Here is a 13,590-nt window from a genome sequence, read left to right as displayed (position 1 = left end):
TGCAAGGTATATTCCTTCTTCTTCTTCACCGGTCCTGTTTCTGATTCGAACTCTCTTCTTCTCTCTCTTGATGCTTTCTTTGTGATCGTGTTGAGTTCGTCATAGTTATTGACGGATTCACGCTTGAATTGCAATGAATCAATGTTCAATGATGAGGATTCTTGATGACATCCTGTCATTACGTAATATTAGGGACTTATTGTGACATTTTGATAGAGTTCTCATGCAATTTATACTGTTCTGGAGTGCAAAAAGCTTAAAATTTGAAGTCTGTTCGAAGGAAATCGCGCCACGTCAATTTCAAGCCGTGCTGCGATTTTTGAAGCAAAATTACATCCTCCCTGTTTGAGGGAAATCGCGGCACGCCAATTAACAAGGCGCGGCGCGATTTTGATGGGTCAGGCCCATGACTTCTATAAATACTGCACTCAAGCTGAAGAACGAGGGTTACGATTTTGGAGAACGAAAGTGCGATTTTAACACCCAGAAGGCTGCAGCGGAGAGGATTTCATCATCTCTAATCCAGTTTATGTATGTTTTAATTCTTTCATTGATTATGCTATTTGTAAACTCAATTATGAGTAGCTAAATCTCTTAGAGATTAGGTCGGAGATGAACCTATGTAACCCTAATTGATCATATGTTGCTGTGAAACTCTATTACTTATTAATGATATTCTAGTTTTCATTCAATTCAATTGTTCTTACTGCTTTTTATATCCTGATCAAATATAAACATGATTTTGTGAGATCGAATGACTACTGACCATAGCTTTCGACTTAGACCTAATTGAATTGTTCTAACAAACATGGTTAGTCTAGGAATGGATAATCGTTTGTTAGTGATATTAGGTTAACGTGCTTAAACCTTTGATGATTATTAGACCACCTAAGGAATTAGGGGCTGTAGTTTAAAAAGAGGGTCCTAACTCAAGGGATTGATTAGGGCTAATTTGTTAACTATCGTGAAACTAGAGAATCATTAGTAATAATAGGTGCGGTAACCAATTAGGGGAAACATAGAGGATTCGACAGACCTGATCTCATCTCTCTCCATATTTTCTTAATCAAACCTATTTCTTTTATTTGATTTCTTAAAATCAAACCAAATCTACTGCCTAGTGGCAAACTAAAATAAACTTTTATACATCCTATTCTTATAACGCGATTGAATTATTGAAGTTAAAACAGTCCTCGTGGGATCGATATTTTTACTACTTCGATAGTATTTGGTGCACTTGACAAACGTCTATCAATTCTCACAGAGAGCCACTGAGAACTTCAATTAATTCGCAAAAATTCTGTTGAATTGAACATGCTCTTTTGCTTTGATTCTCTGGCAATTTGTGTTGATTCTAGTGTTTTTGATGAGAAATGTAATGGAGGATTGGTGCAGTGGTGAATCTGAGAGCTTGTGGTGGTGAAATTCTGTTATGATGGTGGTGGAATTCTGTTACGGTGGTGATAGGGTTCTGGAGAAGAGAGAGAAAGTTGTTAGGACCTTCTCTGTGATGATGTGTCGTTTTTGGAATGGTGATGATGCCGCTTTGACTTGAGTTGGCAATGCTTTATAGGTGCCAAGTGTGCCCTCTGCCCAACAGAATATTGCCACGTGCCCTTGGACTGAACTTGGACCAAAATGAATTAAGGACTGACCTGCAATTTTTAAGACTTTGGGACCAGGCTGCAATTTTGATAATTTGGACTAGTACGCAATTTTAAGACTTAAGTGGACTGAAATGTAATTTGACCAAAAAGACTTAAGAAGTTTGACCTAAAAAAATTCGAATCAAAAAAGGACCTAAAAGAAAATAAAGTGACTCAAGGGACTAAAATGCAATTTTTGGGAACCTTAGGACTAAAATGAAAAGAAAAGTTAATAAAATTGAATAAAAAACGTAATTTGGAATAAACGTAAAGTGAAACCAATAAAAAACACAAAACGGACTAAAATGAACCAACTACTCTAAATGAGGTACTTTAAAAATATCGATGCAAATTTTAAAATGGATTTTTAACAGGGAATTGAAGCAAGAGCTTATACAAGCAAAATTAAAAGACTCAGAGACAATTTTAGAGTTTAAACAGGGTTTTGACACATGAAAAGACAAAAATGCCCCCTAGGGGCTAAACTGACTCAAAATGACTTCAAATACAATCTTTGAAATGGATTTTGACATAGAATTGAAATGAAGACTTATTCAAACAATTTGAAAGGACTCAAGCAATTTTCAAGGACTAAAATGAATTTGAATGCAGGAAATGACTAAAATACCCTTTTTCATGAAATAAAATGCAGAGAAAGATGCAATTGATCAGAGATATATTCAAGTGACTTGAAATGCAAGAAAAGAATGAAGCTAGTATTTTTAGGTCCAAAATTAGGGTATAACAAGTACCACACATTGAAAATGAATCTCACATAAAATTGTGAGACACATATATGAGTTTCATCTAATAAAAAAATGACTATTAAAGAGTGTTTATAACATTTCTCGTGTTAGAAAAAGTGTCCATACCACTCTTGTTTTTAGGGATATGTGTTGCTTCACAAAAATAACAGCAACTTATAATAGGTGCTTAAATGATTACTTTTAGATTCAGAAATTAGAGCACATGTAACATGTCAAAGTACCAAAAATGAAAATTATGTATTGAAAATTGTGCTAATAAATACTTAATTACTGTCATATCAATCCTTGTATGAATAAAGTTAATGTTAGCGTTGAGAGACTATTCCAATGCAAAGACTATTTTAACCAACGAAGTGCACAATCAAAGACTATTTAAAATTTTGATACATTGAGGAACTATTGTGTCTACTTGTTAAACATTCAAGACCAAAGTAACTATTATCCAAAAAAAACCTTTAAGAATCAAGCGTATCGATCTTAAAAATCGTGGGGCTAACACAACCCCACAAAATCGATTGTGAGGTAAGGATTGCCTCCACTTATAAACATATTGTATCTATTTTAGAAATCGTGGTTGGGGCCAACACAACTCCACAAAATCGCCTTTTGAGGTGAGGATTGCCCCCACTTATAAACACATTGTTAGACAATCTCTTATATGATGTGAGACTTTTAACACACCCCCACGTCCACGACTGAACATTTGGAGCGTGAACATAAATGGTGGGTGACCCAATACCGAAAACCTGATAGCAGGTGGCCCAACGAATCTTGGAGGAGGCTCTGATACCATGGTTATGGTTTGTTGGGCTGGTCCATTGGCTGAAATATGCTAGCTTGCCCGCTTCAAGCTGAAAGTTGTGTTACGAGACATGAGCGAAAGCCTATGTCTCTTGGTTCCTAGACGAGAGGAACTCTGTGACAAAGCTAACTTTTGGATGAGATCCAATCTTATTAAACAATCGATGCATTTCAATTTGCATTCATAGGATAGAACCTCCCTCCATACTTGTGAATTAAAAAATACTGTAAAAAAAAGGTCACATGTGACCACGACGCCCAAGGCACGTTTGTAGCAAACATGCTTCTAGCCTCCCAAAACCAAAAGGTCCACTAGAAACACACTTTATAATGTGGGGGTGCGCAATGCAATAAAGAAAGCAATTTAGTGTAGAGGTCCAAAAGCTTTTCCCAAACGAGACCCTCCCTCCTTTTTTTCCCCCTAACTACATCTTCTTTCCCTTTGTTCTGTTTTGCTTTTGTTAGAATATGGCTAAGATTCCCAATACTGTATTCTCCTTGAGACACTTTTTGGTGCTATCCCTCGCTTTGAATGTGAGTTTCATACTGCGAATGTTTTATGATGGTGAAGTAGGCCATAACAACTCTTCTTTGAATAGAGCTAAAGCTAATAATAATGTTCACAAATCACGTGTGGTTATGTCATCCATTTCTTCTTTGAAGAATTCTACTTGCAAAGATCTTACAGGAAGCAGGAACAGAATCATAAATCTAGACCAGTAAGTTCAACATAACTTTCATTATTTTCTTCCCTTCATTTTTATTTAAGGTTGCTAGCTTGTCATAGTTTCTTTGTTATGATCGATAAAGTTTTGATAATTCAACTTAGTTCATATTTAGACGAGCACTGAGTTTGTCAAAATTATACCGATACCAAGATTTTGTAAAAGCTCGAAAATATAGTTTTTCCTTTGTCAAAATCGTGGTGGCGCGATTTTCGCAATTTCATCGTCAATCTAGACATGCAGTTAATTTTTAGGTGGCTAAAATTGTCATTTTAATTATATCTGTTATTATCAATGCTTTTGCTTATTATTTGAGCCAATACTATTGCCTACTGGCTCTCTGTTTCTACTAGCTAGGACATGAGAATCTACCCTTTCTTACTTGGTGTTCTGACCTTGATACCAGAGAAGACAGGGATAAGTCATTGTCTTTAACGTGGTTTTCTTCTCTTGCCAAAAATTGTCAGACATAAAAGACAAAAACAGAATGAATTGTGTTTGATTGCATATGCTTAGCTTAAAATACCCGAACATATGAATTATATTATGACAATTGCTGTTTTAACATCACAAACTTTCTAAAAGGGTTAATAGTCAATTTGGTCCCTGAAATTGTAATGAGTAGTCAAAATAGTCCTTCAATGTATCAAAACTTCAAAGTAGTCCCTAATTGTGCATTTTGTCAGTCAAAATAGTCCTTAACGTTAAAATATTTCATTAATATTGTCAGATTAGTCCTCCAATATACTTACTTATTGTCATATTAGTCCTTATAAGTACATGTTTATTGTCATTGTAGTCCCTATATGAAAAGAGTTATTGTGAACATTGAGAGGTTATTTTAGTGTCAAGGACTATTTTGACTAACATAATGCGCAATCAGGGACTATTTTGAAATTTTGATACAATGAAGGACTAAAATGAATAATCATTACATATTCAGGGACCAAAGTGACTATTACCCCCTTTCTAAAAACACAAGTAAAATATTCCAGCGGTAGTTAACTACCGCTGACTTATAACTAAAAAACCCGGCAGCATTTAACTGCCGTTGGGTTTTTTAGTCTTTTACTTGTGTTTCCAAGACATATTGGATGTCAGAAAAGCAACAATCTTATATTATAATATTACATTATAATGTTGCTCATTTGTTAAAGTAACGTTGAACAAACATAATCATAATTTCTACCCTCAATTAGTTTGATGATTAAGCTCTGCATGTTCAAAGTTTGGAGGGAGGGGATGTTATAATTTCAAAAGTTAGTTGGTGAAGTAGAGCCTAAAGCCTTCAACTTAGAGGTAGACCATGTAGGGGAGTGTAACACTAATTAACTAGCTAGAAGCCTAGAACAGCTATACCACCAGCACTATGAGCGGGGTCCTCAATTGACATTGGTTATATCAAAATCATTATGTACATTATTAGGCCAAACTCTGACTTATAGACTTCTAATATCCCACTTGAATTTGCCAAAAAATTATACATATTTATAGTGAGTGTTTTAACTTTTTTAAAGTACAAGCACTTATCAGTAAAATAAGGAAAACGTTTATTGCAAATGAATACACCATCCGGTCACTATTATAAGCAAAAATCTACTTTTGACATCATTCAATTATTGATGTATGTGGTCTATAATATATACCACATACATCATTTAATGAATGAATCCAAAATGTAGATTTTTGCTTATAATAGTGACCAGATGATGTATGCTAGGAAAACATGTTCATTTTCTAATTTCTAATTGAATTTAAATAGATTATTGATTTTTTTTTTGAGGGAAAATAGATCATTGTTATAATAGTTAAACTACAAAACTAATAGTACATCACTAGGAAAAAAAAATCGGTGCATGGTTGATAGTTACGAGAATCAAGAAGTTGGTAGGGTCATATGTCCAATAGAAATTGGAGAAACTCTTGTGTGAACCAGGACCAAGAAATTTGGTTTGGTCACACATAGAGTTTTTGCCTTCTCCCTCTCTCTTCACAAATAAACAAATACTTTCCATTTTCTCTCTCTTCTCTCTTCTCTCTCTTCTTTCTTTGGTTGTGACCAAAGAAAATTTCTTGGTCCTGGACCACCTAAGAATTTCTCTAGAAATTGATTCTCTACGCATGATGCATTTACCAATATTGATCGTTTGATAAAAATCAAATGACAATATTGCTTAACTGCATAAAATTGTCTATCAAATCTAAACCGTTCAGTCTCAAATTAATGGTCAAGATCGATTATTTCATGCGTCCCTTAATGCAAACTCCGTATGAATTAAGATACCTTTCATGACTGAGATAAGACTATCATGGAAGTGTACCTTTCGGGTGTCTAATTGCCATTAGATTTTCATTAGTATAACTTTTGGCCACCCCCTATCGCAAGACACTTATATAAACTTTTTCTATTTTTGAGTACTTTTGGCCGCCCAAATGGTGAATCACTCAGTTGTATAAGCTTTTTACGCGCCTTTTAATTTATTGTTTTTAAATTTTAATTATTCAACTTTTTTATTTTTCCATTTTCTTTTTTTTTTGAGGGTATTTTTCCATTTTCTTATGGGCTCTCTAGAATCTGGATCTATAAGTATAACAACTGCATAGTGGGTCCTGCATAAATAGAAATCCACCTTCAACGTCTTTTGTCGTATTCATTCTTTTGCCATGCATGGCTCTTAATTGATCTCAATGAACATGATGTAATTGTAAATGCATTATACATTACCCATCTTTCTATCATTCTTTGGCTCATGCATGTGGACACTGATCAGTTTTTTTTTCTTCTTCCATAACCTAACACATGAAGATGCACCCCTTCTTAGTTACAAACTCAACCCCCTCATCTTGGATATGTCCATTGCTCCTTTACCTAATCGATCGATCCAAATAGATCTTAATATGTACTATAAACAAAATTAATCATTATTCGTCCTTTACTTGCAAAGATTTGGGGACAGGGCGAGGTGATTTGTTCTCCCAGATAAGGATACATATATTTTGCAAAAGGTTATATGTTCTTTTTTGAAAAAAAATAGTATGTAGTTCAATATCTCAAAAAATAACTCAAGAACTCAAAAAATACTATCTTAATTCTAAATTTACATATAAAACTTTTATTTATCTACCAAAAGATTTGTTGTAAGAGTTTTTCTATCATGTGCAAGAAGTTCAATTAAGTTTGTATTAGAACATGTGCATTTAAGATTAAATATGTATATGTTTAATAAATAATCGTTGTTTTTCAATTTCTTTAACATGTGCAATATTGTACATGTTAGACAAACTCTTGTTGTAATCCTCTCTTCTAATTTCTCATATTGAAAAGTGATTATGTGTGAAAAAGTTACATTCTTGTGATCAATTAGTAAACAAATGCTTGTTTGGTATGGAACAAAATTAATAATGATATATTTTTTGAATTGTGATCAATTTGACTTCAATTAAATTAATCAAGGATATCATATTGATGCTATTATATGCAGTGGGGATCCGACAGTATATGAAAGATTTTGGAGACAAACGGGTGACAAGAGCACGATCATAATACCAGGATGGCAATCCATGAGCTATTTTTCGGATGTGTCGAACATATGTTGGTTTCTTGAGGCAGAGTTTGCAAAGGAGGTAGTGAGGTTGCACAGAGTGGTCGGGAATGCAGTCACAGAAGGACGTCACATTGTTGTAGGGACAGGTTCCTCTCAACTTTTTCTTGCTGCACTCTATGCTCTCTCCCCAAATCATGCATCTCAACCAATCAACGTTGTCTGTGCCTCACCCTACTACTCTGTCAGTACCTCCTTAACTTGTTTTCTTTCTTTTGGAACTATGATATGTTCTTGAAACAGTTTGGTCCATGTTTGGTATGAAAGTGAATTTGTAAGATTGACAGAGAGCCTCTACGCAAAGTCACAATGGCTCATCGTGATTCTGACATACTTACTGTGATACAAAACATATACCTAGCATAGCTCACTTATTGTATGTTTGAATTTGCGGTGAGTTTGACAAAATTACAAGAATTTGCCGTATTTTTTCAAAAACTACATGTTTGGAGCTTCGGCAAAGTTAAATTGTAACTTTAATTTTGTCAAGTCCACCGTAATTTCAAACATGCATCCAATCATATAATTATACAAGAAGGTTTGACGTCTAAATTTGATTCTTTTCTCTATTTTTACGCCATGTGAGATTCTTCTGAAAGGGTCATTAATTATCACATTCAATGTATTCCTACCATTTTCTTATTTATTTTGTATTTTTTTTAGTATCCTGCAATTAATTTTCTGTCTCATAATATGTAGTAGTATTAGTTTTTAAACCTTCTCTTTGTTTGTCTTCATATATGCATTCATACTTCTGCAAGTCTGCACCTGATCACATGGTAGTTGTTATACCCTTGATAACGGTCACATGTGCTGAACTGACAGTAAATTATAGCTCTCATAATTATTGATTTTTTAATTTGTTTGGTTTAGTGGCGAATTCGACAAAGTTATGGTATCTCCGTAGTTGTGTCAAACTCACTCTGATACTAAACAAATATTTAGTTGTCACGTGATCTTACCAAGTGTATGTTTGATGTTACCGTTTGTTTGTCAAATGTACACTTTGTAATTTTTGCAAAATCACAACTGCTCACTATAATTCTGGAATATTTGAAGTTAATTTTGCACAATTGAATCACATTAGTGTCTTAGGGTTAATTTGTATAATTCATACTGATATATATACATGCAATTGAAGAGTGATAAATAATAAATAAATAATTTGCATTGCTTTGCATGCAGTCATATCCATCAATGACAGATTACCTAAAGTCTGGGCTATACAAATGGGCCGGTGATGCAGATAGTTATGAGAAAGATGGTCCCTACATTGAGCTGGTAACTTCACCAAATAATCCTGACGGACATGTGAGAAAGTCTAAGGTCAATAGAAGTCAGGGACTTCTGGTTCATGATCTTGCCTATTACTGGCCACAATATACTCCTATATCATCGCCTGCTGATCATGATCTAACCCTTTTTACTGTCTCCAAAAGCACTGGTCATGCTGGAATGCGCATAGGGTAAGTTAGATACTATAACATGAGTAATAATCATTTTGGTCTCTGAATGCGTATAAGATAAGTTAAGTATTATACTATGCTCCATAAAACCTGAACTACATGCCTCACATTAAGAATAAATACACGATTTAATCACACAAAAGTATTATCAATATTCTCAATGATCACAAGAATCGTAAAATGTTAATAAGTTTGTTCCTTCGGTTAAGAATCTATCGTCAAATATATCCATGATATTACCTACTTGATGTTATTTTAGTCCTTGCAAATATCAACCGAGGGATGATTTTAAATAAAATTTTGCAATTTCATGAATAATTTTAAAATATGAATAACATGCTAGACTAAATTGATATAATATTACAATTTCGACTAATTTTGATATTTACTCCCACATTAATTAGAAACTAAAAATGAAAAACTAAAGAAATGCTTCAACTTTGTATGTACTTTTAGGTGGGCACTAGTGAAAGACAAAGAGGTAGCAAAGAAAATGACCAAGTTCATAGAGCTGAACACAATAGGAGTCTCAAAGGATTCACAGCTAAGGGCTGCTAAAGTTTTAAGTGCAGTTTCTGACAGCTGTGAACAAGAAAACTCCCTAGAGAATGAGTCATTTTTCAAGTTCAGCCACAATGTCATGGCCAATAGATGGAAGCAGCTAAGACAAGTAGTGCATCATAGTGAATTGTTCAGCTTATCACAATTTACCCCTGCATTTTGCAACTTTTTCAATCGGGTGTTGGAACCTCAGCCAGGTATTATACTATACTATACTATAGTTAATTTAATATCAATTGACAAATTTGATAGGTATGAATTTATTTTTGTTCCACAAATTTACAATTTTTTACCTTTAGTTTGTGTATAAATATCTCAAGTGTTGGAACTTATATTGGAATACGTAGAATATTTGATTTTAATCTTTCAAAATAAAGAATAAAATAAATATCATTAGGATCAATTTTAATATGAATAAATTTTGATATAAAGTTATACCTGCATGGACTAAAAACATGATTAAACTAATTAGATAATACAACTCCCAATGTAGATTTCTTGTCGGAACGTTAATGTATGTATTCATTTATTTGCAGCTTTTGTGTGGTTGAAGTGTGAGGGAAATGTGGAAGACTGTGAAAGCTTCCTTAGAGCACACAACATCATAACGAGAAGTGGAAAACACTTTGGGGTTAGCCCAAAATATGTAAGAATTAGCTTGTTGGATACTGATGAAAATTTTACTCAATTTCTAGACAGATTATCTACCATACAGTCTTTGTAATGAAAATTTGTTGCTGCTGGTAATAATATAAATTCGATAAAATTTAGTTGTGTTTTGGAAAGTGAACGGCTTCAACACAATTTTGATCATTCATGTGTAGATGCATAAGATGTATGGATATCAGGTCATCCTTTGTCACAATATATATATATATATATATATATATATATATATATATATATATATATATATATATATATATATATATATATAGGACATTTCAAATAAGAGGGCTTTTTAAATGAGAGGGTGAGAGGCTTAAATCACAACCCTTAAATTAATATAAACGGTTCAGATGAAATCTATAGCTTTATGGTCTCTTAATTTAAACGTTCTCATGACTAACATTGATATCTATAATATTGATACTCTTAATCTACATTCTCACCCTCTATAGCTATAGATTAAGAGTATCACATATGAACCGTTTATATCTATAGATTAAGAGTATCACACTATAACATTCTCATGACTAACATTGATACATATGAGAGGGTGAGAATGTTCTTTCATTATTTGAAGATGAATCTGACAAAGTGAAGAAATGTGAGGTTTTGGATATGAGAGGATATGTCATGTCAAAGTGGATATTCATCCAAGTTCCATATCAGATTGTGAGAGAGAAAAAAGGTAGAAGGTTATTATTTTTTTTGACAAAAACAAAACGATATTCATTCATTCAAATTGATAGAGTACATCAGATACAAACATCGCTAAAAACGCAAAGGATGAATCTGCGAACAAACTCACAGCACCCAAGTTAATAGCATACAACGGCAAAATGCCTACAAATAATATGATAAACCCTAAGTCACTGAAATACCCATGCTTCCGGATCTGCAACGTTGATGTCCAAATCATTGGTTGATTTTGTAATTGACTGATGTCGATCTTTCAATAGGAATTAAACGAACACCGCGACAAGACGCGAAAACAAACGCCGCACAAGACGACGAACAACACAACGTCGCACTTAGACGACGAAATCACAAAAAACACAACAGGAAAAACTTGATATATGTGAAAATCACTTATTTAAATTGAAAGAAAAGGAAAAAAAAGATGTAGAGGGGCGATTCTAGGTCAAAAAATGACCTAAAACCACCCCTCCTCGATGAACGAAAGAGAAAGAAAGCTTAGAGAGAAGAAATAAATTGATCATAAAACCTAAATAAAATAAAATAAATTGATCATGAACTCAAATGCAAATGCCTTACATCCACCAACAGTCAAACACAAGACCTTGACACTTTTTCATATACACTCAACTTTCATCTTCCAACAAAAGTTTCAAGCTTTTTACAAAATTTGTGTATCAATTCAGCATAAAGCTAATAATAAAGAGTTTTTACACTCACTTGACATCAAAGAACAAGTAATGCATCTTTTAAACCGAATACATTGTTGTTTTGTTGATTTTTTTTTTTTTTTTATCATGAACTAACACTAATCGGGGAGTTATGACTTGATCCAGGATTAGGGGCTAACTCCCAAATCATTTAACACATGTTGTTACAACCCATATAGTTGCATATTGTCAACGCTTTTTAAAGTTTTTTGTTATGGGCCAATTAGTTGCACATTTTTATGTTATTTATAAAGTAGTTTATTTATTTATAGTTATGGTTGAATAACCCGTTGATCCAAAATCAAATAATGTTGGAACTTTCGTTGATTTGAAATTAAACATTGTTGAAAGTTCTGTTGATTTGAAAGCAAACATTACTGAGGCTCAGTTGATTAGAAATCAAACATTGTCAAAGCTGCAAGAATGTTTGTTCAAACGACAAGTGTCAAAAGTTAAGTAGAGTTTGGTTAAGTTGTATTGTCAACTTGCTTTACATTTTTCAATTAGCAAAATGTTTGTTCTATATCTATCATTAATGAATTATTATTATTATTATTAAGCTTAATAGTAGTTTTCGCCCCCTAAGAAAAAAACTACAAAACCGCCCCCTAAGTTTTGCAACTGTAGCAGTTTTGACCCCCAGGGCCAATTTAAAATAAAAAAATAACACGTGGCACCTCACTTAAGGTGCCACGTCAACGTAGACTGAGTCAAAATTGGCCTTGGGGGCCAAAACTGCTACAGTTGCAAAACTTAAGGGACGGTTTTGTAATTTTTTTTCTTAGGGGGCCAAAATCGCAACTTTGAGAAAGATAGGGGGCTAAAACTGCTATTAAGCCTTATTATTATTGCTATTGAATTATGAGTGTCGTTTAACGTTATTGTTGTTGAATTATTTGTGTTGGTTATTATTGTTGAATTACGAGTGATTGTTGAATAATGATTGTTTTTTCTAAGGGAAATGTTAACTTGTGCCCTTAGGAACGTACATATCTAATAATTATGTTTCTGTCTGATGCAGGAACGTACATACATATCGGATTGTAACCACCAAACTGTTCAGGTTGTAACCCCAAAACCTTAGCATCGGGAGCTAACCACCTGTAAGGGGCATTTTTAGATATTTTAAGGGTCTACGAGCATTTAAAGAGGTATTTTGAGCAAATTATTGGGTTATTGCGATAGGGTGGGATTTGGGCCATTTGGCAACCAAAGCCTGGTCCTTTATTGCGAAAACATGCTTCAAAATTGTAGAAAACTGCTAGTTTCCCTTTCATTTTTGCTCATTTCCACACCGAATTTCCAAAATTAACCCAACGCAAGTTAACTCATGTTGAACATCAAACGTGAGTTAACTTGCGTCGCTTACAACTAGCGGTGGCAGTTAATTGTCGTTGAAAAAAAAAAAAACCTCCACGGGACTCCGCTGATTTGGTTTTGCTTTCTTAAATTTGAGATAAAGAGAGCAGTTCTATTTTTTTATTTCTTCCTTCAATATCAACTCAGGGTCTTAAATACCCCACTATTTTGCTTAAAATTGCTATACATTCACATTAAAAAGCACACAAAAAATTTGTAATAGTGAAAATATCGTAGCTAAAATTAGCATTCTACCTAAATCATAAACTCATCCAATTCTATCACTTCCATATTATTTTCTGTCATGAATTTGGTAAGTAAAAGGTAATGATTCTTGTTTGTTGAGGCTTCTTATTCTCTGTATCTATCTATTTCCATTTTCTTTATATAGTACCTTAAGAATAAACTTTTTTTTTGTGCAAACAATTTTTGAGTTATTATTGTCAATTATGTTTTTAATGGATATATATTAATTATAAGTTGATGCATCTTTGTCTAATGAATGTGATAGTAACGGAAAAGAACATAGAGCAAAACAAACGCTAGCTAGCAGCAGGACTTAAGTCCTGTGGTGATATTTTTTTTAGCGGT

General features: G+C 33.5%; 1 protein-coding gene across 1 annotated transcript; it reads left to right on the top strand.

Moving 5' to 3' along the window:
- Positions 1-3,516: 3,516 nt before the first annotated feature.
- Positions 3,517-10,381, top strand: LOC146940325 (tryptophan aminotransferase-related protein 2-like). Its single transcript, XM_085754000.1, has 5 exons — positions 3,517-3,933; positions 7,422-7,725; positions 8,727-9,007; positions 9,464-9,765; positions 10,105-10,381. Exons 1-5 carry the CDS (start codon positions 3,683-3,685, stop codon positions 10,290-10,292), a joined length of 1,326 nt encoding a protein of 441 aa, XP_085610126.1. The 5' UTR covers positions 3,517-3,682; the 3' UTR covers positions 10,293-10,381.
- The last annotated feature ends 3,209 nt before the right edge of the window (positions 10,382-13,590 follow it).

This window comes from Medicago sativa, chromosome 3, assembly GCF_051527215.1.
Source record: "Medicago sativa cultivar Bolivia chromosome 3, Bolivia_mono, whole genome shotgun sequence".
Lineage (NCBI taxonomy): Eukaryota > Viridiplantae > Streptophyta > Magnoliopsida > Fabales > Fabaceae > Medicago > Medicago sativa.
This window is presented reverse-complemented; position numbering and strand designations above follow the sequence as displayed.

Coding starts and splice junctions, on each gene's coding strand:
- LOC146940325 (XM_085754000.1), top strand. CDS start 3,683: ATGGCTAAGATTCCCAATACTGTATTCTCCTTGAGACACTTTTTGGTG. Junction 3,934..7,421: donor AGAATCATAAATCTAGACCA/GTAAGTTCAACA, acceptor TATTATATGCAG/TGGGGATCCGACAGTATATG. Junction 9,766..10,104: donor GGTGTTGGAACCTCAGCCAG/GTATTATACTAT, acceptor ATTTATTTGCAG/CTTTTGTGTGGTTGAAGTGT.